The 27,123-nt window shown below is 40.1% G+C and overlaps 3 protein-coding genes across 3 annotated transcripts; 2 read left to right on the top strand and 1 right to left on the bottom strand.

Annotated features, from left to right (window-relative positions):
• Positions 1–2,461: 2,461 nt before the first annotated feature.
• On the top strand, positions 2,462–6,636 carry LOC137955334 (probable auxin efflux carrier component 1b). Its single transcript, XM_068802234.1, has 6 exons — positions 2,462–4,383; positions 5,062–5,365; positions 5,460–5,545; positions 5,624–5,781; positions 5,896–5,972; positions 6,094–6,636. The coding sequence occupies exons 1-6, from the start codon at positions 3,315–3,317 to the stop codon at positions 6,158–6,160; spliced, it is 1,761 nt and encodes a 586-aa protein (XP_068658335.1). The 5' UTR covers positions 2,462–3,314; the 3' UTR covers positions 6,161–6,636.
• Positions 6,637–8,664: 2,028 nt separating this feature from the next.
• On the bottom strand, positions 8,665–10,389 carry LOC137957305 (transcription factor bHLH106-like). Its single transcript, XM_068805060.1, has 2 exons — positions 10,072–10,389; positions 8,665–9,402 (listed from the first exon to the last, which is right to left on the bottom strand). Exons 1-2 carry the CDS (start codon positions 10,357–10,359, stop codon positions 8,971–8,973), a joined length of 720 nt encoding a protein of 239 aa, XP_068661161.1. The 5' UTR covers positions 10,360–10,389; the 3' UTR covers positions 8,665–8,970.
• Positions 10,390–12,495: 2,106 nt separating this feature from the next.
• On the top strand, positions 12,496–25,604 carry LOC137956912 (uncharacterized). The gene is given in 10 exon segments (XM_068804578.1): positions 12,496–12,798; positions 14,509–14,716; positions 15,564–15,693; positions 21,747–21,926; positions 23,049–23,129; positions 23,208–23,371; positions 23,735–23,871; positions 24,596–24,711; positions 24,920–25,138; positions 25,141–25,604. Coding segments are annotated over 9 exon segments (1,290 nt in total). The 5' UTR covers positions 12,496–12,798; positions 14,509–14,549; the 3' UTR covers positions 25,237–25,604.
• Positions 25,605–27,123: the final 1,519 nt, after the last annotated feature.

The following is a 27,123-nucleotide window of genomic DNA, read 5'->3' as shown; positions in this document are numbered from 1 at the left end:
TTTCATGGCTATACCATTTTCTTTGATCGTAATTTCTCTGCGGGCCATTCATTCAGCAGCTGGAAACAGGCCCCAAGACTGGACGCTCAGTTTATACCTTAATTTTGTAACGTAGTGGGTACACAAACTTCCAAATTCCAAAGATTAAGAATTAAGATTGTTCTCTCACTTGAAGAATTTATCATTCATGTTTGTTTGATCCAGAAATGCAGGCAAAAGGGGAGTGGACCAAAACATGGAACCGTGTTTTACGTTAATCCTCGTAAGCTTTTTTTTTCCCATTTATCTGTTGTCATCCACCGCATGGGATGACGATAGTACCACGTCTTCCAACATTTAATTTTCAGTACCTGGCCACCATGAATCCTCTACTAGGTAGCTTGTATTCCTTACCAGCAACGGAACCCATAACTCAAACCGGACAAATACCTGACAGAAATCGAGGATTTTAAAGGATCTGTAGTCTGCTTCGGTACATGCATTCTTTCCATTTCTACCGTTCAACCCGGAATCCGGATACGACACTAATTGTGTATTTCTGATTTGTCTGTTCAAAATATAAAATCAAAATCCTTTTCTGTACAAACAAAACCTCTGGCTACAATGGAATCATCAGTCGCGGCGATTGGCTAAGCAGAAGCACGCAGTGACATTAAAGTTGTGTTTTGTTCGAGTATTAAAAGCTTTACAGTCCCGAGAACAGAAATCCGGCGATATTCACTCTTCAGCAGCGGCGGAGAGGCTGAATCGATGTGAATGCGATGAAACTGTAGGATAAAAAAACTCGAGAACCAATTCGCCAAATTCTCTCTTTACTCACCCAAAAGGAAGGAAGCGCTTACCGAAAACAATCGTTAAAAGCAGCGATATCGATCGTACTGGTAAGCAAGTAGTTAATGTTGACGATCAGAAAAGATTCTTTAGAGTTTCAGAACCTTTAATCCTCCGTCGACCCAGAAGAGAAGACGCAAAAAAACATCCTTATGGAAACTGATGCGGACTGAAACCGGTTCCGAGTGGCGGAGAGAATAATTAGGACGCCGCAGGACCCACGATCCTTTCCTAAGATTAAAAATAGAGTTAATGCAGTACACATGATGAACAGTCGAGTCGGACGATCAAAGCAGAAAAAGCTTATTTATTTGCTGAGTACAGTAGTAGTGGACTTCATCATGGTTGGCACAACGATACAGATCCTCGTGGGTACGACCTTTTGCCTTAAATTCATGTTATGCTAATTCTATCTTTCAGATTTCGCGAGGATTTTGTTCTCGTTTCCTGACCCAAAACGCTTTTGATTATGAAAAAATGAAGCTTTCCGTCAACCTTTTGCAGAGTAATTGGAACTTTTTTCTTTTCCAGCGTCTGCTTTACTTTAATTTTTTAATTTTATTTTTCTGACAGAGCCGAGGTCGACGTTAATGGCGTCTCACCTGACCTTGAGCCTTCTGAAAGCGGCGCCGCCTGCATTGAAGCAGAAAGCTGGGAGATTCAATCAAGACTTTAGCTATTAAAAACAATTATTTTTTAAGAAAATGAATAAAAAAAACCAAGGAAGGATTGCAGTGTTCTTTCTGCTCCTGCATGCGTGAGTCAAGGATTCCTCGACAAATGCCTCGAACTGGGACACCCTCTTTTTCCCGGTTTCGGGGCTGAAACTGGGTGACAAATATAACTGTAAAGCGTCCTGATTTGAGTGTTTCTTCTTAATTAATAAAAAAACGGCTTTAAAGCTCACCATCATCTGTGTCCGTTTCTCATTTGGTTTCTGTGAATCGGTAGTGCAGTCATCAATTCAACCCAATTATTAGACGATTTGTCTTTACTTTAATCTCATGCGCTTTCCTTGTCGAGAGCTTCGGCTCCATTCATGTTCGATGGCGACCTTCGATGGATTACGAAATTGTTCCTAGTTCTCAACCTCCTTCTTCTTCTCCGGCCAAGCTTCGTGCCCCTCCGACGACAACAACCACCACCGGAACAACCCTCTTACGGGAGAGTCCCCTCCACTTTACTCTCTCTTTTTATTAATATAAATTAATTAATTAAATAATACCATCTTAGGTTAAAAGTGGTGGTAAAATATAGTTGAATCACCACATGTATGTACCCCGCGGGCCACCACAACGTCAAGCACGAGATCAATCCGTGTGGAAGGTTGTCGTTGCGGGACCCATTTCAAGGTGATAGAGACGGTTATTTTGGTGGGCCCGTATGTTTCGTGTTGGTTGGAGGAAACGAAGCAACGGTCCCTATTCCGATTCTCTCTATTTATCCTGCGGAGTCTTGTCAAATCAAACTGAGTGATGGACGGATAAGATGAATCTGAGCATCGGCGATGGAGCCCACATGCAAGAAAAGTGTACCCTGGAGGAAAAAGTTTTGAGAATCTTGGAGCTGTGATTTTTTGGATACTGTGAGTTCCTTCCGTTGGTCGGCTCTCTTCTCTGCTTCAGTTTTCTTCTCTCCTGAGAAAAGTTCACTCCGCGTCTTAAAGCCATCAGATTTCATTTCTTTCCTGTCTGCCATTAAAATCCCATTAATATAAACGCAGGCTCAGCAGTCCACTCCGTTTTGTCTTCAATTCCTGCGCTTTGTTTGGCTCTGTTTTTTTCTTGCGCTACCGCTTTTTTTGAAACTGCAGCTGCAAGTGTCACCGGCCAAATCTCGCCGGGGAAACATTCTCGGTGCTTTATCACTCCAGTGGGTCCACCTTGTTTCCTCTCTTTCCTAGTAACTGGACCTGAGTTCGTCGGAAAAGTTCTCTTCCGGCGGATTCCTTCGTACAGAGACCTTGATCGGTTTGTCTGGCTTTGCTTCTCTCTCTTTATAAAAGAGCTTCTATCTATCCTCTCTCTCTATATATCTGTTGTCAAAAGGTGAGGCTCTTGAAATGTGTCAATTGTGTTTCGCTTCTTTCTTCTGAGTTGTTTCCTTCTTTTTCCTTCGCTGTGTTAGTTTTGTTTCTTTCCTTTGCTTTGGAGCCTCCCCTGTTTCCGTGGAGCTGGTTTGTGTTCGCCAATCTTCCATTTTCTGCAGAATAGCGATCGTTTGTGGTTAAAATTGCTTCCCAGTCCGCGGAATTTGAGGAAATCGCTATTGTACATCATGTTGTTCTTTCTTGATTCTAAGGCCACTTAACGAAGAAATAGAGTTTTATAAACCTCTCGACTCCGAGTAAACTACCTCTTCCTCTCATTTTCTTTTTTCTCATTCAGCAGGTATCTTCCCTCCCTTGATTTTCTTCCTCTCGTTTCCTTGTCGGATTTAAAAAATAGTGTGTACATCTCCATTTGAAGTACCAGATTTGAAAGATGATCAGTGGCACAGATCTTTACCATGTCCTCTCCTCTGTAGTGCCACTCTATGTTGCCATGATCGTCGCATATGGCTCCGTAAAATGGTGGAAAATATTCAGCCCCGACCAGTGCTCTGGCATCAACCGCTTTGTGGCTCTGTTCGCTGTTCCTCTCCTGTCGTTCCACTTCATCTCTACCAACGATCCTTACTCCATGAACTTGAGATTCATAGCTGCCGATACCCTTCAAAAGATCATGGTCTTAGTAGTTTTAGGCGTCTGGACCATGACCAGCTCACGAGGCTCACTCGAGTGGACCATCACTCTGTTTTCTCTCTCTACTCTGCCCAACACTCTTGTCATGGGCATCCCACTACTGAAAGGAATGTATGGAGAGTTTTCCGGAAGTTTAATGGTTCAAATTGTGGTTTTACAGTGTATAATTTGGTACACTCTGATGCTCTTCTTGTTCGAATACCGTGGTGCGAAACTACTAATCGTCGAGCAGTTCCCTGATAATGCCGGCTCTATTATTTCCTTCAGAGTTGATTCAGACATTATATCTCTCGATGGTAAGGAGCCTCTACAAACCGAAGCTGAAGTGGGGGAAGATGGAAAGCTTCATGTAACTGTGAGAAAATCTACGAGTTCCAGGTCGGAAATTTTCTCGAGGAGATCGCATGGAATGAACTCCGGTGTCTCTTTAACTCCTCGGCCTTCGAACCTCACGAACGCGGAGATTTACTCGCTTCAGTCTTCCCGGAATCCAACTCCGAGGGGTTCCAGTTTCAACCACACTGATTTTCATTCAATGGTGAACGGGAGGAACACCGCCAATGTGAGTCCCAGGCAGTCAAATTTCGGTAATCTGGGATATGATGAGGAGCGGGCAACAAGACTTTCCCCGGTGGCCGGGACCAAAAAAAAAATGAATGGTAATGAAGGAGGCAAGGATCTTCACATGTTTGTCTGGAGTTCGAGTGCTTCGCCGGTATCGGAAGGTGGCATTCACGTGTTCAGAGGAGGGGACTTTGGTAATGAACATCTTGGAGTAAATCATTCGACCGATCATCGTTTCCCAAAAGGTTAGTTGTACGATTTTCGAAAGTTTTGTTTGGATTAACAACTCTGTTCATCTTTTTCTGCAATCTGGCTTTTGAAAAGATCTGTTTCCTGTGTTTTATGTGGTTCAAATCATCTTGGACTCTTGATGACTTCGTTCTGTTTCTGGGTCCAGAAGGTCTGTTTCGTGTCTTTTTGGCACTGACTTGTTTGTTTGGTTTTGTGGTTGGATTCTTCGCTAAAAGCGGGTAAATAGGGAGGTGATCCGCACTCTTTTGTTTTTTAGTGTGTAATGCAACTGTAAGCTCTGCACTTTTGTCTGTTTGCAGTTGATCTTCAGGTGTTTGTTGAGCCTGTTTTTGTTCCAATGCTAGTGGGCAGGGTTTTGGGTTCGTCTTCGGTTTTGATATCTATTTCCGGTGGTCTTCTCCTTCATCTCTTTCCCTCGACACGTCTGATTCGGGTGTATCTCATAGAGTTGCTTTGCCTTTTCGTGTATCACGGGTTTTTTGTCTTCAGATTATCATTCCTTTCTGTCTTTGATGTAATTGCTCTTTTTATTTGTGGGGTTTGCTTAAAATTTCGCTCTTCAGATTGATCAACTATCCTTTCCTATGTACCGTTTCCAAAGTCTTTGCTTTTCAGTTCCGTAAAGGTGACTGCAAGATCGTTATGATTTATCATTCCTTTAATTATAGCAGATCCACAGCACGATCCTTATGAAGATTATGGACGGGATGAATTCAGCTTTGGGAACAGGACTGCAATGCAAGGGGAATCGCTCCGCAGACAAAAAGATGGCCCTAGCCTCTCCAAGCTGGGATCCAGCTCCACTGCTGAACTCCATCCAAAAGGTGCAGTTCATGCAGAATGTAAGCCCACTTCAATGCCACCTGCAAGTGTGATGACTAGGCTCATTCTGATCATGGTTTGGCGGAAACTCATTAGGAATCCGAACACATATTCCAGTCTAATTGGTCTCGTCTGGTCTCTTGTTTCTTTCAGGTAGAAAGTCCTAGCGAATAAAAAAACCGTTTTGCTTTATCAATTCTTCTGTTTCTGCTCCGCCTGGACTTCATCTTTAACTTGAAAATCGCAGGTGGGGGGTTCAGATGCCTGCTATCGTTGCTAAATCCATTGCAATACTTTCTGATGCTGGACTTGGGATGGCCATGTTTAGTCTAGGTATGGTCTGGATTTTTGTTTGTGTGTCACCCTAATGTTTGTTCTCTTCGCCTAACATCTGAATCATTTGCATTGCAGGTCTTTTTATGGCTTTGCAGCCTCGAATTATAGCCTGTGGTAACTCAGTCGCTGCCTTTGCTATGGCTGTGAGATTCCTCACAGGCCCCGCAGTTATGGCTGCTGCTTCGATAGCTGTCGGCCTGCGTGGTGTCCTCTTGCATGTTGCCATCGTACAGGCAAATCCACTCCTCTTTTCTTGAGATTTCTCATGGCTTCGTTACTTTTACCCTGTTACGCCATTATCAAAGATAAACCGTCACATGGCTCTTCCTCCATCTTCAATCATGCAGGCAGCTCTACCCCAGGGAATTGTTCCTTTCGTCTTTGCCAAGGAGTACAACATTCATCCAGACATACTCAGCACCGGGTCTGTATTCACGACCCCTTTTACTGCTCCCCCCTTAGTACTCCGTACTGGCATGAATGTCTTCAGTTTGTTAAAGAGAAGGTCGATCGGTAACGAATCTTTTTCTTTTCGGATCTTGCAGAGTTATCTTCGGGATGTTAATAGCTCTCCCCATCACTCTAGTCTACTACGTGTTGCTTGGACTCTGAAATCGTGTAAAGGGGTGCAACAACGCTGAGCGAGAGAGACGGCTCATCTGGGGAGAACAGGATTTTTGCTTGTCTGACAGAACAAAAGCTAAGATTTTTGTCGAATGGGGAGATTTACAGCAGTGGGTACATTCTGTATAACCAAACAAGAGTAAAGAGAAACGGGGAGGAAAGAAAATGACCCTCCATGAAACAGGCAGGCTTTTCTTTACCTTATCGAGATTCCACTGTACCTGGATGGTGGAAGAGAGGAGACGGAGAAGCATCAGGAGTGAAATTCTTCTTTTGGTTTTTGGTATTAGCAATTTCAGTCCTGTAACGGAGAGGGAAGGCAAGGAAACATGTCCGATTTGAAAGAAAAGCTGCTGCCATTAATATTATTACGAGTTCTTGAAATGGAACTGATTTCAAGGCCCCCTATTTCGGTATTTTATTCTTTTCTATACATGATGCAGATAGAGAAGATTAAAATTTCTTCCTATGACCTTATATACCTGTGTGAACAAAGGAGTCCACTCCATAGCATCATTGAGTTGTCTTTTTGAAGAAAATGATGTTCATACTACATATGGAAATGAAAAAATTACTCGCTTGCAAAGCATAAAAGACCATGATTGAGGATTGGGCTCTGAATAGGATTGGCCCAATTCGTCTTGATTAGAACTCACGAGTTGGTTTGGGCACCCAGAAGGCTAAAACCAAGAAAAAACTGAGTCAAGCCGGATTCAGACATGTACCACCTTGGTCTAACTTGACTGAATCGAGGTTGAGTCAGAACTCTTGATAAATCTCCCGGTGCTAATTCACGAATTAATAATATTCCAACGCGATAAAAACTATAATTCTCCGTCAATCCCAAAATGAGATGTCGAAACGGCCCACATAAAAGAGGCACGAGGATATGATTAGTGAGAGGATCTCCTGAATATTCATTTTCGTCGTCTCCTATATAATATTTAATGAGTTTTAAATTCCGATGATGAATTTCAATAAGATTGAAGAATATTCATCAAGTTTCAAACTCAAAATGAGAAATTAAAATTTCTAATAAAATGCAGAGGAATCATCAATCAGCCACCCTCATCAGTCATGATGGCTACGGTCCTTCCATGTTATCCTGCATTTGATTTAAAATGTAAAGCAAAAAGAGCAGCTTGTGATTATCCATCATCACCAGCATCAGCATCATGAGAATTTTTCTAAAGAATCGTCTAATTAAATGAATCCTCGTCCGTTTTTATTTCACTAAATTTTATTGTACCTAATTCGTTGTTAATTGCTATTCATCTCCTGGTTTGTGCTTACAGATACTAATCACCCTGCAAATGCATAAAAAATGTACGAGTACCGAGGTGGAAATAGGAAGGGACGTGATCATCATTAAGGACCTTTGAAGAAAGGAGCGAGTCCAAGTTGATCCACAAAAGCCATCATCGCCCAGGAATCCCTTTTCTGGGTAAGTGGGATCTGCTGCACTTTTTATCTCCGCTCTTACATTTTCTCTTAATCATCAAGTCCCGGACCACCCACAGCGATTCTCCCAACAAGAAGATAATCCAAACATGTCAATGAATTGCAGTCTGGAACTTAGCCTATATTTCTCCATCCCTTTCCTCGAGCAGAGGCAAGAGGCGTACCGCGATCTTCTTCCTGTATGTGATGTTAGGGGGAAAATGTCCAAGCGTTTGTCGTGGTTGAGAAGGGAAGGGCACCAAGGACCAAGGAGAACGTCTTGTCTAAGTGACACTCTGGCTACCGCACGGTTGACCGGAGCTGCCGCTTGGGACGGTGGCACTCTCGGGGACCTTTAAGAAAAAAGTATTTTCATTGGAACATCCTCTGACTCCCCATTCTGTTTCTCTGTTGCACTTTCCACTCCTCCCTTCGCTTTGTGCAAAAGCGATAAACCGCCAAAAAGCCTAGGCTGTTGCAACTCTCCCCCGCGCTGGCGCATGTTAGCCACCGCTTCTCCCTTGACTTGCACGTGTCGACAACCCCCCTCACGTACCGGCTTTTTGTCGGCTCTGAACTCTTCATTCCTTCTGATGCCCATGATTGCTCCATTCTCTGCCACCAGCACGCGCGCCTCTCTTTCTTCTTCCCCTCTCCTCCTCCTGACTTATGTCTCGTCATCGCCGGTGACAGAAGAACGAACCAGTTACCCATGGACAACATCCCTGTCGTACTTTCTTCTTTATTCTTCTCGCCTTCTCGTCGGATGGAGTTAACTACGTCTTCCTCGACATAAGGAGATGAAATCCGCCGCGTGTAGTCTTTGTCTTTGTTTGCTTGTCTTAACTCATAACAGAAGACACGAGAAGAGAAAGCCTCTTCTTCCTCCTTTTTACTAGTGCTTTCGAGAGTTCGTTCGCAGATGCAGACACGTGTTTGTTTGAGGAAGAGATTAACGTGTTATCTTCATCTCTCTTGGACCTTGCAATCTTTTGCCCTAATTCTCTAAAGTGATTAGCACTGTGTTTACCCAACTTGCAGTCTTCGTGTAAGTCACCATTCTTATCTCCATCTTTTCTGAACATTTCAGCCAGAAAATGCGGTAGAGAAAGCGCTGCATTTCCGACTGTTAAGAAGGAGCTACATTTTATGTAAGTGAGGAGGAGGCGCTGTTCTTCTATGCGCTCTTCGTTTCATCCTCTCCTGTTATACGAATATTACAACAAAAACAGTTGCCAGAATGTTTCAGTACAAGCATCGATCCTTAAAAGAAAACATGAGACACAATAAATCTACAGGCACACAAAACCAAGCCAATAGCTGTCATAGTACAAAGAGAGTTGAGAGAGAGAGAGGTCTCATTCCATTTTCCGGTCAAAGATCCGCCGTCGTTTTCCTCGATCTCCTGAGCTTTGCTTTTCTACTATACTTCTCAAAGCATCTCGTAAGAATGCAGCGTAATCACCAATGGAGAGTTCGTCGTCATCTCCGGCGACGAGCAATAACACGCTCCGGAGTCTCCCGCCCATGGTAGCCATCTCCGCCCTCAGTGTCTTGAGGCGTAGAGACTTGAGTGTCTCGATCAGGTCCGGTAACAGATCCGACCTGTCTTCACAGCATAAAGAAGCTTTTAGGACAGAACGCCCATCTACGCCATCGGGTTCGCATGAAAAAACAGCAATCTCGTCGGATTCAGAGGGGAAAAGATCGAGCTCCGTGATTTCAGATGTTTGCTGCTTCAGGTCTTTAACGTGTTGGACCACCTTCGCTAGCAGCGATGCCTTGTCTGTCTGTGGAATCGGGGAAAAAAAAGGAAAGATGATCAGAAAAACAACATAGACAATTTATCGATAACTTTATTAAAACTTAGAAAAGCTTATTCCCTTTCCATTTTCAGGACCGAAACCCTAACCCAAAAAGAATATAGTTTAAATACAAAAGTTTATTGGGAAACAATTGCAAGCTCTATATTTAGTCTCTGCCAATCTAACCCGAACAGAAGCTATCAACATCCAGCAAAAACAATAAAGGAATTTCAACTCCCAGGATATGACTCCAAGCTTATACGGACGATCATGAGTTCAACATATTCAGAGATCAGAAATCAAAGATTTAAAACTGAAAATAAAAATAAAAATACATAGTGTTTCCAATCCACTACCCAGCAAAAGATCTCCAAATGATAAACGGTGGAAGGAAGTTCACTGCAACCGTAATACCCTAAGCAACCGAGAAGAAGCATCGCCAGGAAATTAGACGAAATCAATAATTTCAATACAAAGAGAGGAACATGAAAAGCTAATTAGAATTTTCTTCTGAAAACGAAAGTGAGCCTAAATCTAACCAGAAGTTGTTGCACTTTGAATAAAACAAAATTAAGAGAAGTAAAGAACGCAGAAATCAGCTAATTCGGTAACCAGAACTGAAAGAGAGAAGAATAGAGGCACATGAGTAATTACTTTAGAATTGCAAGGAAGTAGAGTGCGAAGCTTGTCAAGATGAGAATTTATTCTCTTCCTCCGCTGCTTCTCCGCTTCCTTATGCTGGTGTTTTGACGCCGCAAGATCACGACCTTGCCGCAACTCGGTAACTCCGGCCATCTCCAACGGAAAAAAGTTGCCACCGACACTGGACTCGGCAAAGGCGTCGTATTTTGCCGGAGGACCGTACTGGCCGACGAAGCCCATCATGCTCTGGGCGAGAACCCTATAAAATTGTGACGTGCCTTGCGACGTCCCCGGTTGCATGGTAGGTGATGAAGTGAGGTAAGGTGCGTGACTTCGTGTCCCTTCCTCAGTTTAGGGTTTCGAAGCACATAAGCGCCTAGCGCTCTCCCTCCGCAATCTGTACGCTGATTTCGACAGTCACCCGATAAAATTAAGCTGGATATTTGAAACGGGAACCGGTAACCGGTAGGCCACCCAGATCCGTTTACTCGCGAGAGTAACAGTTTCTGTTACACGCACACCTGATGGCCGCATGCAAGAGCAACACGTTCTGGGGACCATATTCGTGTGTGCGGGCGGTAGTGGAATTCCAAAGTGCATATCCACTGTTTGTCTAACAATCTTTAATTAGATGCCAAATATCGCTAGGCACGAGATCTCCTCTTTGATCTTCTTATTAGTAAAGTCAATCCAATTTAATGAGCTTCAACTCTCGTTGTGCCCCTTCGTACTGTGATTATAAATGGGATCCAGTATCTTTGTTGCCATGGCACTAAGCATGTGATGTGTCTAAAACTTCCAATTGACCAATTGAACTGACCAACCCAGCTTGGTTAATCCAATTCCCCAGCCTTAGACACATACGACCGAAACAAGACACTAGGTTTAATTAATTATTAAATAAATGATAATACTTACAAAAAGAAAAAAACATAAAAGTGCCAACTTTTTCAGGGGTAGAAATGAAATATTTTACAGATGGATTGGGATTTATGGATGAGATGGAGATATTAGGTTTTGTGGAAGGGTGACACGACAAGAACAAAGTTGGAAAATCAAACTTCATCATGGGGTATTAAGGGAGGGGATCAGTTCCACTTATATATCACTTTCAACATCACCCACTGACCGTTTTTGAACTAGGGATGGGCCGTAAACTCTGAACCCCAACTCAACCTAACTCTAAAACCTTATGTTCAGGTTTACAGGGATGGGTCGAATTTAAGTTGGGTTTATTGGGACGGGGCGGGGATGGTGATTTGGTTAGGGAGATGTACAGCCTGGGAGGGGGGCGTTACCCTTCTCCTCTCCCTTGTTCATAACAATGACAGGGGAGGGACCCCTACTCTCCTTCTTGTCAAGCAATGATGATGGATCTCGTCACTAAGTCAATCAAGTTAATTGACTATTAGACTTGGTTCAATTAAACTTGATCAGATTACTAAGTCAAAACGATTACTTCATTTGGTAGTATACAAATTATTACCAACCTTGTCAAATATCTTGGGCCAATCCGTCCGAATTCATATGGCGGGAAATCTAAGAGACAAAAACCTTGACATCGTTAACTCCACTCTTTCCAATTAAGTAAATAAGGGCATCGTTACTTTAAGTTGACTGTGACATAGATCATCCAAGTTTAAGATTTAATCCGATAGGGATAAAATAAAACCAACCTCGTATGTTCCGGACGGAGATGCCCCACGTGGCATTACTTAGATTACCCAATGATTTTATTGTGCAAAACAACCTCTCTCTTTGTTTGTCCATCTCCCGTACCGTACCCAAAATCCGCGAAAATTTTATCTCTTTCTTAGATGTTTCTGAAGAGAAATGAATCCCAGGAATCGCGGACTCTCTTCTGCGTCGTACACGTTTCAATCGATTAATGGTTTGCGATCGTAGAAAAAAACGACGTTGAACCGAACCACCTCTCTGTTTTTATGGTTGTTGGCCGATCCTTCTGATGTCTCGTGTGGGCCCGTCACCATTCACAGCCTTGCGTTCCAAGCTTCGAGCGTGCGGATCTTCTTCGCCTGCGACCCTCTGCCTTCGTGTTAGTTGGGAAATTTAACTTTTAGCGCCGGCCGTTTAATTCAATCCCTCGGACGCGGAACTGCGAATCGGCGACGCTAAACGAACCGGACCGGAGGAGTCGTTTCAGACGGGTGGCTTCATTTAAACTATGAACCGAACCAACGATTCCATTTACCTCCTTGCCCATTAACCGAACCAATAATTCATGAAAAAATTGCCACCATACCAGTTGAGAATCGGCCCGAGCGGCGCGAGTAATTGCCAAGGGCGAGCCGATTTACGGGCCGCTGTGGCAGCTCTTACCGCCGAGTTGGGAACTTGCTCTTAGTGAACGTTACCGAATACCTACCAACTCTCTCTCTCTCTCTCTCTCTCTCTCTCTCTCTCTCTCTCTAGAATCTAAAGCTCGACGAGAGACAGAGGAAGTTCACCAGAAAAAATAAATAAAATAAATAAAGAGAGAAAAGGGAACAATTGCAATTGCCCTCCTTCTCTGCCAAATCCTCGAATGATCGCTCTTGCTTCGCCATATTCTGCACTTTTTATCAGGAAATCGTGTAACTTTCCGAAAGGCAAGAAAGAGCAATCAGGACAGGATAGCCCTAGAGTTCCGTTCTTTCTATAGGATTCTGTTCTTTCTACAGGATTCAGAGATCAGAAACTTGCATCTATCTCTCTTGTCGTCAGTTAACCTTAATACAGGTCAGTTTCGATTTTCTCATCTTGAGTTTGCTGATTTCGACCTTCTTCTTTATGCTTCGATATTTTGAGCAACTATAGTAATTAGATTTTTCTTAGCATCTTTTCTCCAATTGAGTAGCTGTGTTGATCAATATAACTTTGATATACGTCCAGTCAATCTCCTTCTTTTGGTGGGCTGCCCCCCTCCCCCCCCCCCCCCCCCCCCCCCACCCAAAAAAAGGGGGTCCTTATGGTGGAATTTGAATTGTCAGCTTGGAAACGCAATTCGGTGTCCATTGAACAAAGACATGGAATGTGGTGCTGTGCTTGCTTTGTAGGCTGCATGTTGTCCAGATTAGCTCACTTTTGGTTATTCATTGAGACTTTCACTGGGCAATTTTTCATAGGTTTTGTCCGTGAAAGATATGAATTTTCTACTGTGTTTGGTTGGCTTAATTATGTGAAATATCAAGTCATTTGAATCAAACAATCATTTGTGCTCATAGTGGTCTATGTAGATTACGAGTTTGGTGCGGGTGTCAGGCAATTAGGACTTTTTCATTGATCAAACTGGTAGAATATTGTCTTGTTTTTCCTCCTTAGGAGCAAGAGTTCATAACTCCTCATGGTACTAATGGAAGACAACCTGTATATATATTATGAATGACTTTTTTTCTTTCACAATGGTGATGGATATTTATGGAGAAGTAGTGCTAGGTGAGAAAAATGTCAACCATCTACTAATTCATATGTTTGGAATTTACAGTATAACAAGTAGACACTACATTTTAATTTGCTCTTACGTGGATTCTGTTTTAGTATAGTGGCAGAAGATTTTGGTTGAAGTATAGGTGGCTATCTCTTTTCTGTTTTTTATTTTAATATTTAGATTTGAAGTCCAATGACAACTGTTTTATATGCTGGCATGGCACAAGCATGTGCATAGATGTTTCCTATGGTTTAGACAACTAAAATTTATGGATGAACTTATTCCTAATATTTAATGTTTTAGGAAATATGCTCAACTCAATGTTTGGAGATGCTTAGTTTCACTATGACATTGTTTTTTGCTAAATGCAATAAATTGGAACTTCAGAATTGATGACAGGAAGTTTATTCTTCAATTTTTTTCAATTAAAATTTCTTTCTCTATATGGTAAAACATTTAGTATTATATGTTCATTTATTTAATGATAATTAGTTTCTGTAATTGTTCATCGGGCATAAGTTGTCAAAGACACCACAATGGACAAAAATAATTTGCACAGTGGATAGTGATGTTACCATTACTGAAATTTCTCATTTGAATGCTTTTTTCCCTTTAAAAAATTATGATTGAACTCTTTTCTTCTGACATTACCTTATCACATCATCATCATTATTTTTTTTCTTCTACAATCACTGGTTGTAAGGGATGTGCTCCCACAAATTTTGTAATTCTCTTCCGTTTTATTAATACATCTTCTTCAAAAAAAAAAAAAAATCATTAGTTTTTTTCTTGTAAGATATCTGCTGACACTTGATAGTTTTTCTGCGGCTTATTTGCTTTTAGAAGTGCTGATGTAGTTTTCTTGTTCCATTGACAATCAGGTACTCGAATTCTTGACCTGAGATGGAATAATTTTTTTTGTTTTTTCTGAGATTACTCAAAACCTTATTTCCCTTCTGCTGATGTAATGCTGTCATTCAAGAATTTGTGTGATCCTTCACGGTGGAGGATTTGCTTGTCAGGCACATTTCTTGCAGCTTCTCCTTTGACGTCCCAACACACAATGTCAAGCTTAGAGGAACCCATTGGTCTTGAGAAGTTAGCTAGCTTGGATGGTGTTAGTAGGCTTCGGAGATTCTCCACAAGTGCTTGCAGGCCCAGGTTTGATGAAATGGAGATGGGAAACTGCTTGATTGAAGGGAGGAATTGCAGCTCTTCTAATAGTTGCCAGTAAGCACTCTTCTTGTCCTGGATTTCCACAAAGTAATCTACTTGTAGCCCTTTCTTGTCAGAAAGGAGATTCTCTTGATGCCATTTTGTTTTTTAAATAATTATTTTGAATGACACCGTGTTTTTCTTCTTATTTAACAGTTCTACTAGTTTTAACATGAAAAGTACTACAATAAACCTAGGATAGAGGGTGGAATTTATTTTTGTCTATATTTTTATTCTTCTTGCAGGGCTTGCTGTGAATCAGTGAATGCCTGTACATTCTCTTCTCCTATTGCTCTATGCTTGCTCTCTAATATGTGAAATTAGTTTAATTTCGATTGGTAGCTTAAAATATATTGAATGTGTTCTAAAGATTTCTATGCTGTGTGGCTATCCATAAAACATAGATCTTAATTGTTGCATAATTGCTTCATAGAAGCATTAATATGTACATATTTGGAACTCAAGGGGCAACACTGATGCAGTCACTGCATATTTCTGATTATTTGTTTATTTTTTAATCTTTAAAACAATTTATTTAATTTTTCCTCTTGCTTATAGAAAATATGTAATACAGAAAAAGATACGGTGATGGATCAGAATATGCATGTTCTTTGATGACTAAAAGCAAAAGCACGTGATTGTTTTATCTTCCTTTTGATGATCACATGGTAGTCATAAAGACACCGAAAAAGTAGTGGAAGGAGTAACTAACTTTGTCTCACTAATACAATCTTATATTTATTTTTAAGATAGTTTAGTAGAGTTTTGTTTTATGTTACCATATTGTGGTTCTTGTGCCATAGCACAACAGCTGTTTCTGTTCTGGAGTCTCGTAGGCTTTAATTTTCAATTTTTGTTGCAGTGAGGACTCTCCCATGGAGACTTTACCATGGAGAAGACAAATTCATAGTAGAGGTAATTCATGGTATTTACAAGATTGCCACTATGCTACGTCAAGCAAAGACAGTGGTGGCAGAGATTTCACAACGAAGGTACGTCATTATGTTTCAGTTTTGTTTGTTGTTTAGTCCTTGTTAAAATATATACAAGGGCATTTTTGTTATTTCCAGTACTAGTATATACTTCTGGAGTTAGAAGTTGATTATATGTCTTGTTAGGAATTTATGGTTCAAGTTTGGTTAAATTCTGATTTGTGTACATGAAATTATATGTGTAGGAGCTATGAGGATCGCTGTAAATTTACTATTGTAATCACCCAAGTGAAATAAAAGAAGAGGGAGGTCGACCAGATGCCTCCAACGAGTGCTGGTTTTCGGCACTCTCCCTTCTCATCTCTCTATTTTTTCTTCTCTTCATTCTTTCCTTCTCAATTTCTTTCATTTTTATGGTATTAGAGCAATAAGATCCTGTTGCTGGCCTTCACTGGGGGTTTTCTCCCCTCTTCTTGGAATTTACATATTCCAGAAAATGGGAATTTCTAGATTTTCTTCTGATTGAAGTTAAATGCCAGATATTTTTTGTTTATTTCTGCCATAACCCAAGGGTTAATGATTCCTACTATTGACTAAGTCAGTTCTATGCAAGATTTGTACCTTTAAAGGGTTCTATTATTGGAAATCTTCCAACCCTAGCATGTGCAAGCTTGCACTGTCTGCATCATCCCTCTGGAAGGTGACATCATTGAGGTTTTACTCTAATTGAAGTGCTATTCCTTAGTTTTTTGAATATTGACAGTGGAATTGGTCTATTATACCTGTCATTGATAGTGTTCTTGCCCTAATTGATTGTGTGGGGCCCACGTAGCCTGCAGATATATCAATTATTGTCCATTTGGGTTTTTTGAGATGGCTGATTTTGGTGAAGTTCTTTCACCTACTAAGCAGACGAGTTATTTAGAAGGAAAAGATACTGTTGTGATCACCACAGAGAGATTGAATGGCCAAAACTATCTAAGCTAGTCAAAATTGGTTGGGATCTATTTAAAGGCTAAGAGGAAGACTAAATGCTTGAGAGATGACCCTGCTGTACCATTGAATGACGATTGGGAAGCTAAAGATGTATAAGTCATGTCTTGGTTACTAAATCGTATGGATGCTAAGCTTAGGAACCAAGTTATAAATTGTGAGATTGCCAAAGAGATGTGGATGTCTCTACAGTCCATCGGGAAATTTATCAAGGATCTATGACTAATATTCTAGGTTGTTTGGCTTGAAAAGGGGTGACAAGAAGGTTCTACTACAATGAGTTGTAGGGTATCCTACAGGAGACCAACATTTATCACCCATTACTACTGATGAAAAACAACTGAAGAAGAAGTAGGGACAGATTTAAGTTGCAAAATTTTTGGAGGTTCTTGGCCCTGAGTATGATGCAGCGTGCCCAGTTTTTTGCATCAAATGAGGTTTCCTCACTCCCTAATGCTTTCAATAGGATGCTCCTAGTGGTAAGGAAGTATCTACTGTTAATGCTGCTGCCCTTAGTATTCAACATGGGTCAAGTCGGCCAGAAGTTACTCGTGGTTGTGGTAGTAGTGACAAAGGCCGAGATGGCTTGGGTCGTGGTAGAGGTAGAGGTGATCCTAGGTGTGTCCATTGTAGGCATACCAACCATGTCTCCGATAGATGCTGGAAGAAGTTTCGGTAAACCAACATGACAAATTCTACTGTTTTTGAGAATAGTGAGACCTCTACAACTCATGTGGTTGATTTTGTTCTTGGGGCTCCAGATGAGATGCAACTGTTAATTTAGAGGATGGTCCAATTGATTTCTGCTTCTACATCTATGCCTCAATTCACTCTTACTCTGCTACAACTACTCTAGCTAAATCAAGTGAGTTGGCTTTACATGTGTGCCCAGTGTCTACATGGGTTATTGACTCTGATGCATCATCACATATGTCGAGTATGTTTTCATTGTTTTTGAATCTTAGTCAATCTTAGCCATATAAATAGATAATACATGCAAATGGCTCGTCTTCTTTGGTTCGTGAAGCAGGATGTATGACACCTACTTCTTCTTTGTGCCTTGATTCAGTCTTATTAGTTCCTAAATTTCCTGTCAATCTTCTCTCTGCTAGGCAAATCTTTTGTGCATGTACTTGGACCAACAGTGGATAAACTGTCACCTAACATTCTGACATGTGTCTTCCTAGGGTACTCTCGAACCCAAAAGGGGGATAAATGTTTTTGTCCATCTACGAGAAAAACATTTGTATCCTTGGATGTTATATTTTTTGAAAACACTCCATATTTCAGTTTATTTAGTTCTTTTAGCGTTGTTATTTGTCCTGCCTTTGTTGCTCCTAGTCTTGTGGAGGATGTGCCTAGTACACTTCCATCGGTTCAAGTATCAAACCTTTATAGGTGTATCAAAGCAACAAGCATGACAATTAAGACTCTCTCACTATGATCTGAATCAGCTGCTTCTTTATTTGAGGCACTGAGATTAGTGATCTTCATCTTCTTGTTATTGTTCGAAAATGTGCCCATACTAGTACACGGTACCTATTTCTCAGTTTTTTTTTTTTTTTTTTTTGCATTCTTCGTTGGTGTCCTTTAAATCTTTTGCCCTGACATTGTCTTCTTGTGCTATCCCTCCAATGTATGAAGCTTTGTCCTCTCCAGTGTGGAAACTGGCTATTGATGTAGAGATGGAGGCTTTATTGGACCGTGGGACTTGGACTTCATGTGAGTTACATGCAAATGCATTTGTTGTGTGCTATTTTGGGTATATATTGTCAGATACAATGTTGATGGATCCATTGAACTATGTTGTTGTGGGCTATCATCTTGTGGCTAAAGGATATACCCAAACTTATGGGGTTGATGTACTTGAGACTTTCTCTTTGGTAGCCTGGTTGTCTTTTGTTCGAATATTTGTCTAAGTGGCGTTAACACAAGGTTGGGCTTTTTTTTTTTATGCAAAAGTGATGATTTTATTGCAAGAAAAGAGAGAACAAAACACACTAAGGAAGTACTCCCCTTATAACAAATGATTGCATGGAGGCTCCTAATTTAACACAAGTTTTGGTGCTATTCCAAGTGGACATTAAAAATATGTTTTTATATGATGACCTGAATGAAAAAGTATATATAGAGCAACCTCTTGGGTATGTTGCTCAAGGGGAGACTGAGAAGGTATGCAAATTGAGTAAGGCTATTTATGGTCTTAAGCAGATTCCAAGGGCATGGTTTGATAAGTTCAACAAGGTAGTCATGGCATTGGGTTTTTCCATATGTCATTGTGATTATTCCTTATTTATTCTGAGAAGGCAATCAGGCATATTGGAATTGTGGTGATACTTATTTATGTGGATGATAAAATACTGTCTGGAAGTGAAAAGCAAGGAAGTTCATCTCTTGGCAACCCTAGTATTTCTGGTTACAGCGGAGTAATTTCAGATCATTTCGGCAATCAGCTCTTCACGTATGCTGGCCCCCTTGGTATTTCAAACTCTACGACTGCTGAGTTATAGGCTCTCCTCTCCGGTCTTCGTGTTTTCAAAGATAGATGCAGTGGGCCCCTCCAAGTTGAAGGGGATTCAAAAGTGGTGATTGGATGGTGTGAGAAAGTGTCTTATCCTCCATGGAGACACTGGGATACTTTTAAGGAAATTTTAGATATTACCTCAATTGTTTCTTGATGTTGGACCCACATTCCGAGATCCACAAATTCGGCAGCAGATGTACTTGCCAGGCAGGGAACTACCCTACAATCGCTGGTTGTAAGGGAAATGCTCCCTCAAGCTTTGTAATTTTTTCCTGTTTTATTAATACATCTTTTTCAAAAAAAAAAGAAAAGAAAAAGAAAAGCAAGGAATTGAAGAGGTGAAAACTCATCATGCAAAACATTTCTAAACCAAAGACTTGGGGTCTCTGGAATACTTTTTAGGTATTGAGGATGCTAGGAGTAAAATAAGGATTGTGTTAACTCAAAGGAAATATGTGCAGATATGCTTCATGGGTATGGATAACTAAGGGGAACCTTGCAAAAACTCCTATGGAAGTTGGTCATAACCTATATGAAGGGGATAGGCCAAAGCTCAAGGACAAAATTGTGAATTGATAGCTTGTATGTAAGCTCATTTTTGCTACTGTCATTTGCCCAAGTATATCTTTTGTAAACAATATGGTTACCTAATTCACAGAATGTCCTCATAAGATTCATTTGGAGGCAATGCAAAGGATTTTATGATACTTAATGGGAACACTAGGAAATGGTTGCTTTATGCACCCCATGGAGGATTTTATGATACTTAATGGGAACACTAGGAAATGGTTGTTTTATGCACCCCATGGAGGATTTTATGATACTTAATGGGAACACTAGGAAATGGTTGTTTTATGCACCCCATGGAGGATTTTATGATACTTAATGGGAACACTAGGTAATGGTTGTTTTATGCACCCATGGAGGATTTTATGATACTTAATGGGAACACTAGGAAATGGTTGTTTTATGCACCCCATGGAGGAATTTATGATACTTAATGGGAACACTAGGAAATGGTTGTTTTATGCACCCCATGGTCACTTGAAGATTGAGGCATACTCAGATGTAGATTCTGTAGGATCAGAACTAGATAGGAAATCTATTTCTAGCTATAGTGTTTTTGTTGGTAGAAACTTAGTTAGCTCGAAGAGTAAAATGAGAACGTTGGTTGTTCAAGTGAAAAAACTGAGTATAGAGCAATGATTCATACAATAAGTGAATTTATATGGGTCAGATCAATGTTATAGGAGATGAGCTTGACTACTACAGATGTTATGACTATGCACTATGATAATCAGGTTGCAATCTCTATTACTAGCAACCTAGTATTCTATGAATATACAAAACATGTGGAGTTGATTGTCACTTCATCTATGATGTAGTTAGAAGGGGAGTGGTGGTTACACCATATGTTAGATTAGTTGATCAGACTGGTGACACTTTCACTAAAGCTTTTGCCAAGGAGTTGGGAAGTTTCTGTAGCAGGTTGAGACTTTTTGATATATATGCTCTAGTTTGAGGGGGAGTATTAAAATCTATCAGGGGTATTTTGGTCATTTCTAGTACTAGTATACACTTTTGGAGTTAGACGTAGATTATATGTTGTGTTAGGAACTTATGGTTCAAGTTTGGTCAAATTCTGATTTGTATACATGAAGTTAGACAAGAGTCATTGCTGTAAATTTATTATTATAATCACTTAAGTGAAATAAAATAAAAGAAGAGGGAGGTCGGCCAGATGCCTCCAATGAGTGCTGGTTTTCAACACCTTCTCTTGTCATCTCTCTATTCTCTCATCTCTTGTCTCTTTCCTTCTCAATTTCTTCCATTTTTCAATCTTTCAACTCTCTCATATGTTTAATGTCAGTCTGATGTTGTTGTGTATTGTTTAAGGTTTTAGATCTATTCAATAATGTGTTTATATTTTTAAACCTTTTGCTATAAAAGAGATGTCATAGAGGCTCTAATATTTGTTACATTTCATTTAACATTTCTATCCATTATTCTTGATCCAAGAGTTGAAGCATCTCTCTTTCTTAATTTTTAATTTTTTTGTTTTTTTTGTTTGCTTATGGGTATTTTGGTTCTCAAAAGGGACATACTTTTAGATATATTGGAAGAGAATTTTGAAATATCTCTTTCAATTGAAAAAATAGTTGGTTTTATTTAATGGCATAATCCAGACTGAATCAATGAGGAGGCTTTTGACATTTAAATACTATATTAGTGGTAGGTGAAAGCTATACATTGCTTAACAGTGTTATATAATTGCCTGAAGGGTTGGCCGCGGGTTGGGTTTTTTAAAACTTGAACCAGACCCTGATAAAAACCAGAAACCCCGACACTGACCCAATCTCCATCCCTGCAACCCCGTTCCCCATGAAACCAGACCCAATGCCCACCCTTAATTACCTGTTTCTGTTGCATGTGAAAAACCGGTAGACTTGCATGAATTAAAATAGCTTTACTTGGGCATTATTTCACAGAACAAGTCCAGAAGTCTAGGAGCAGAAGTTATTGAAGCAAAACCTCTTTCATTTTGACTTTGTTATTATAGAAGTTTGAATAATTTAAATGGATGTGGCTTTTGCAGTTTTTGAGAGAATTACCAAGATATGTAAAAATTGTGGAGGTAGGCCCAAGGGATGGATTGCAAAATGAAAAGAATGTCGTACCCACATCTGTGAAGATTGAACTGATCCAGCGGTTGGTTGCTTCTGGACTGCCTGTAGTTGAGGCAACGAGTTTTGTATCACCTAAGTGGGTGCCTCAGGTAACTTGCAGTGTCTTTCCTTTTGGGTTTTGGTTCTGAACTTGCTGCTAGTATAAATGGCAATTTGTATAGTTTTTGGCACATTCAATAACCTAGCAATGTTTATCTTGATGCTCTACAAGACCACGACAAGATGTAGTTGACTTTTCTTTGAAAAGCACACACTTTTATTAGATACCAATACATTGCAATATGTAATGGAGCATTCAGTTGTGCAATTTCCAGCATATTTTGTCAAACTACCAAATATTTTGTCCTCGATGATCTATGATACATTACCTTTTCCTTGGAGGGATCTGAGCCTACACTTGTTTCTGAGATTTGAGATGCCTTAGGGAATTTATATGTTCATGATATAAAGGAAAGTGATCATCTCCTGGTCATTATGTTTCACCACTTCCTACTTATCAATAAGCTCTTGCAAAACTTTTTATGATCTCTCTCTCTCTCTCTCTCTCTCTCTCTCTCTCTCTCTCTCTCTCTCTCTAACACAGTTTTTATGTCACAAAAACGTGCATGATTTTTTTCACCCTTTCTATACCAAGGAAAACAAATGAAGAATGCTGTTCATATGTTTGATTTATGTTGTTTCTTTTCCTGTCTTCCCATTTTCGTTTGTAGTGATTCAACCTTCTTGACAGTTCCTCCATAGCTGATCTCTAACATGAAATATCTGATTTTTAATCATAATCAATGGAATCTACACTAGATCTTTTCATGGCTCCTAGAGTTTGAGCTTCTACAGGAAGCCAAAAACAATGACTGTGCTATGTACATTTGTGGCTAATATCAAGCAGCACAAAAACACACTAACAGATAGCAGAACATCAAAGCTTCCCTTTGAGGCTGGTGTCCTTCGAAGCTTCTATGCCATTTGCATACTGTATCTGGTTAGGAGCTGAGCTAGCACCACCCTGCAGAAGCCATGCCAACCATCTCCCAAAGTGTATGGCATCTTGCATTGGACATGTTGGGCATATTGCATTAATTTTGTGAACGAGTGCTGAGAGGAGACATCTTTGACTTTTTCTTTAATATTTGGACCTGAGTGTATGTGAAAAAGGTGCTTGACATAAACTTTTGCATACTTTTATTTGTGTTTAATGGGCACATATGTTTCAGCTAGCTGATGCAAAGGATGTGATGGAAGCAATACGTAATGTGGAGGGAGTGAGATTTCCAGTTCTAACTCCCAATCTGAGAGTAAGTGAACTTCTCCCTTCAATATCATCAAAGTTTCATACTAGATGATGATTTCCTATTTGTTTGATCATGCTATAGGGTTTCGAAGCAGCAGTTGCTGCTGGAGCAAAGGAAGTGGCTGTATTTGCATCAGCTTCCGAATCTTTCTCTAAGTCAAATATTAATTGCAGTATAGAAGAGAGTTTGGCCCGCTATCGTGCTGTTGCTGAAGCTGCAAAAAAGCTGTCAATCCCTGTTCGTGGGTATGTGTTCTGAAATATTATTTTAAGTGAAACCCCGTTCCATTTAGGTGTATCAAAATTTCCTTCATTTACTACAGGTGTTTTCATTTTCTTTTGATACATGAGCTTGTCTTTAGAGTCTTGGTGACTCTTGCATACTTCAAGAGGGGTAGAACAGAGAGCTCATTGACAGATTATCACTCTGGTTATCTGTTTTGCAATTTTTGTTTATTGCTCAAATTTTCTATTTCTTAAATTTTCTATTAATTTTGTTGACAACTACTTATCACAGTCAATTGAAAAGAACAATTAATAATCACATAGAACTTGTAGAAAGTTTATTTTCTAGGACTGTTATTGAAGCCTTTTGCACACTTACTTTAGGTATGTATCATGTGTTGTGGGTTGTCCCGTGGAAGGGCCAGTGCCACCATCAAATGTCGCACATGTGGCAAAAGAGCTTTTCGATATGGGCTGCTTTGAAATCTCACTTGGTGATACAATTGGTGTTGGTACCCCTGGTAAGATGATCAAATTTTTGTCCAAATTCAACTATTTATACCACTTCCATGCCATTACCTATGTAGAAAAGAATGTGTAATGAAGAGAAGTTTTTAATTGGCCAAGATTATTGTAGTGCAACATTTGGAGCTTGTAAGTCTTGCACAATTTCTATTTCATTGATTTTTTTTTTCTCGCTGTGTATATTTGCAAACTATTTGCAACTTCCATCAAAATCGAGATGTTTAAGTGATTGGACTTTGGGGTTGGAAGAGGACTATGAAAGGTCCAATAACAACTGTTGTCTTTTAGGAGTTTTAGTGCATGGAGATTATCAGAGACAGAAAGCTGGAATGGAATGAGAATTCCAGGGAATCTATTTCCAAGGAGAATAATTTTCTTTGTTATTGGTCGGAATACACAATAATTCTTAAAATTGAAATCATGGGTTGTGATTGACTTTAGGTTCTCATGCCACATCATATCACTTAAATTACCTTTGTGAAAAGTGACTTAACTGCATTTTGTGGAGGATTTCTCCTTGGTGCAAGTTGGGTGTTTCACTTTCTGTGGGAGAACTACATTTTGGTGACATTCCTCGTGCAGTGATGGTAGGAAGTAGGCCAAAAGATGGGGTCGTTAAGTATGAAAGGGGGGGTTTAACTTTTTGCTATGCAGGCATTAGGGTTTATCTACATCAAGGTTTCTTAATTCCCGTTTTAGTGATTGCTTTTTCTTTGGTAGGCACTGTCGTACCCATGCTTCAAGCTGTGATGGCTGTTGTACCTGTAGAGAAGCTCGCCGTCCATTTCCACGACACTTACGGGCAATCTCTTCCCAATATACTTGTTTCTCTCCAGGTAAGCGGTTTTTTTATTTAAAATTTTCTACTTTACTATTTTTTTCTTAGATGGTCTAATTGTCTGGTCTGTTTGGTTAATGGAACTGACTCTGAGAAAATGACAATCAACATGGTTTGAAAAAACCCGTAAAGCATGTGTAAGCAAGCATTCAACAGGCAGCTCATGAAATCTTATTCAAAGGATGCGCTTTCTGTGATTTATACAGATGGGAATCAGCACTGTGGACTCCTCAATCTCGGGCCTTGGAGGATGCCCATATGCAAAGGGTGCATCTGGTAATGTTGCGACTGAGGATGTGGTGTACATGCTCCGGGGACTCGAGGTAAAGACCAATGTTGATCTGGGGAAGCTCATTTCAGCTGGAGAGTTCATATGCAAGGCTCTGGGCCGCCAAAATGGCTCAAAAACTGCCATTGCTTTGGGTAAAAAGATGACAGCAGATGCCTCGAAGATATAGCAATATTATATTCTCTCTGTTTGGGAGCTACATCTTCTAAAACCAACTCGGCCCCCACTGGCTGAAGAGAACTTGTCTGATAAATATGCTGGATAGTATAAATAAAGAAGTGATTCCAGGTCAAAGGTTGGAGAGGAAAGACCGAGTTCAGCTTTTACACGTTCGATCAGATTTGAGGAACAAAAAGTGTACATTCATATTCGTCTAGTAAATGAATAACTATTCTATTATGGGCACTATTTTCAGCTTATAAAAACTATTTTCCTGATTTTGTGTACTAAATTCATCAAGTGTAATTTTGTCCATTTTATAGGCAACACGATTTCCTCCAGTTTGGAATCCGAGTTATCGTCATTAAGAGACTCAAGATCCATAAGGAAAGCACATAGGCCGACTTAGTTTATTATGGGCCTTCAAAGTTCAAGGTCATACTTTTTTCATACTATGGGCCTATTGTGTGACGTAATCACATTTTCTCCTGTGCCTTCTCTTTCAATATTCTACAAGACATAAAAACGAAAATAGATCTGTTGCGTATCCTCTATTCCTGTATTGTACGTTTGTACCATAATTCTGCGCAGGCAAACGTCTTGGAGCTAGATACGACAGTTAATTGATGTAACTCGCTCAGGTGTCTCTCCCATTGGATTTTGAAGGCTACCCAAGACCGATTCAATTCGAATATATATAAAAACATATCGGGAGCTTCTTCTCGCCCGAACATCTAATAAGCTTCCGATACTCTTCGTTGATGAGGAACATGTGAACACCATTTCCCCATGCTTGATTCTGCTGTTCTTGTTCAAGTGGGATTACTTGGATGCACAGGAAGCGGAAGCTCGGATCTCCAAGAGAGAAGCATGTCTTGAGGCATGGTTGGTGCCGGAGAAAAGGAGGTGAAGGCGGGGTCTTGCCGTCCTCTCCAGAAGCCCGATGACTTTATTACCTATTATGCCTTGCATTCATTAGCCCATCCTTGAAAAGATGCCAAGCTTTAAATGCATTTCAGGGCTTGTCTCTTTTAGGGCTTTGAGCCTCTTAAAGACCTCTGCTCCATGTTTTTAATACTAGTATGGATTTTGTGGCTCTTCTCGGTTTTGCAGTTTTAATGGGTCTTATTGCTCGTACTTTCTGCCTGCTCGTAAAGTTAAACAGTTAGGGTTACTGCATGTTCCGCATTTTAAAGGCTTTTCTCCTTCAAGTGCGGCTTGTTTTTTAAAACTAATAAAAGGTTCAGTTCGTTCATCAAGTTCATTAAAAATTGAACAGAGCTGAAAAATGGAAATCTCGCATTTCCTTCTTTTCTTCGTAGATAATTCGATGAGTTACGCTTTCTGGCTGAACTAAACGTAGTTTTTTTCTGAACGTAGTTTTTAGTTGATAATTAAACAGTGTTGTTTCTCGTTGCTTTTGGTTCGCTAGTGGGTTCTTTTCTTTCGGCCATGATTTCTTCCTCTTTGCAAGTTAGCTTCAGATTCTGCCCCAGAACCAATCGCTTCATCGATTTAAATATGTATAATCAGATTCCATCCTGTGATTGCCTGTTTTATTTATCTAGAAGTAAAAGAACACTGACCTCATGACTAAATCGCTACTGTTTACTGCAATTCAGATTACTAGCTACAAGCTGCAACGTGAAGGAGAAAAGAGAAGAAGGGAATGAAACTCAGAAAGCTGAAAGCCCCAGAATATGATCAGTAAAGGACTCATAAGAAAATGGCATTCACATTAATGGCAACAAAAACATAACAATAAATATAAGAATTTGTTCTTGCTGTATATACTATAGAAAACACTGCTTAAAATCTCAAACTGTCTTAGTCTTAAATATACATATGCATCATTGCAACATCCGTAGCAACAAGCATCAAAGCCTCGAGGATCAAAACCTAAAGGAAGTGAAAGAGGAAAAAGAAAAAAAAAAAAGGAAAATAATCGAGAGAGCATGGAAA

Source organism: Aristolochia californica, unplaced genomic scaffold, assembly GCF_029961685.1.
Source record: "Aristolochia californica isolate CCGP_79_NKW_82.1479 unplaced genomic scaffold, dmAriCali1.0.hap1 SCAF_2, whole genome shotgun sequence".
Lineage (NCBI taxonomy): Eukaryota > Viridiplantae > Streptophyta > Magnoliopsida > Piperales > Aristolochiaceae > Aristolochia > Aristolochia californica.
The sequence above is the reverse complement of the archived record's forward strand: the minus strand, read 5'-3'. Positions and strand labels throughout refer to the sequence as shown.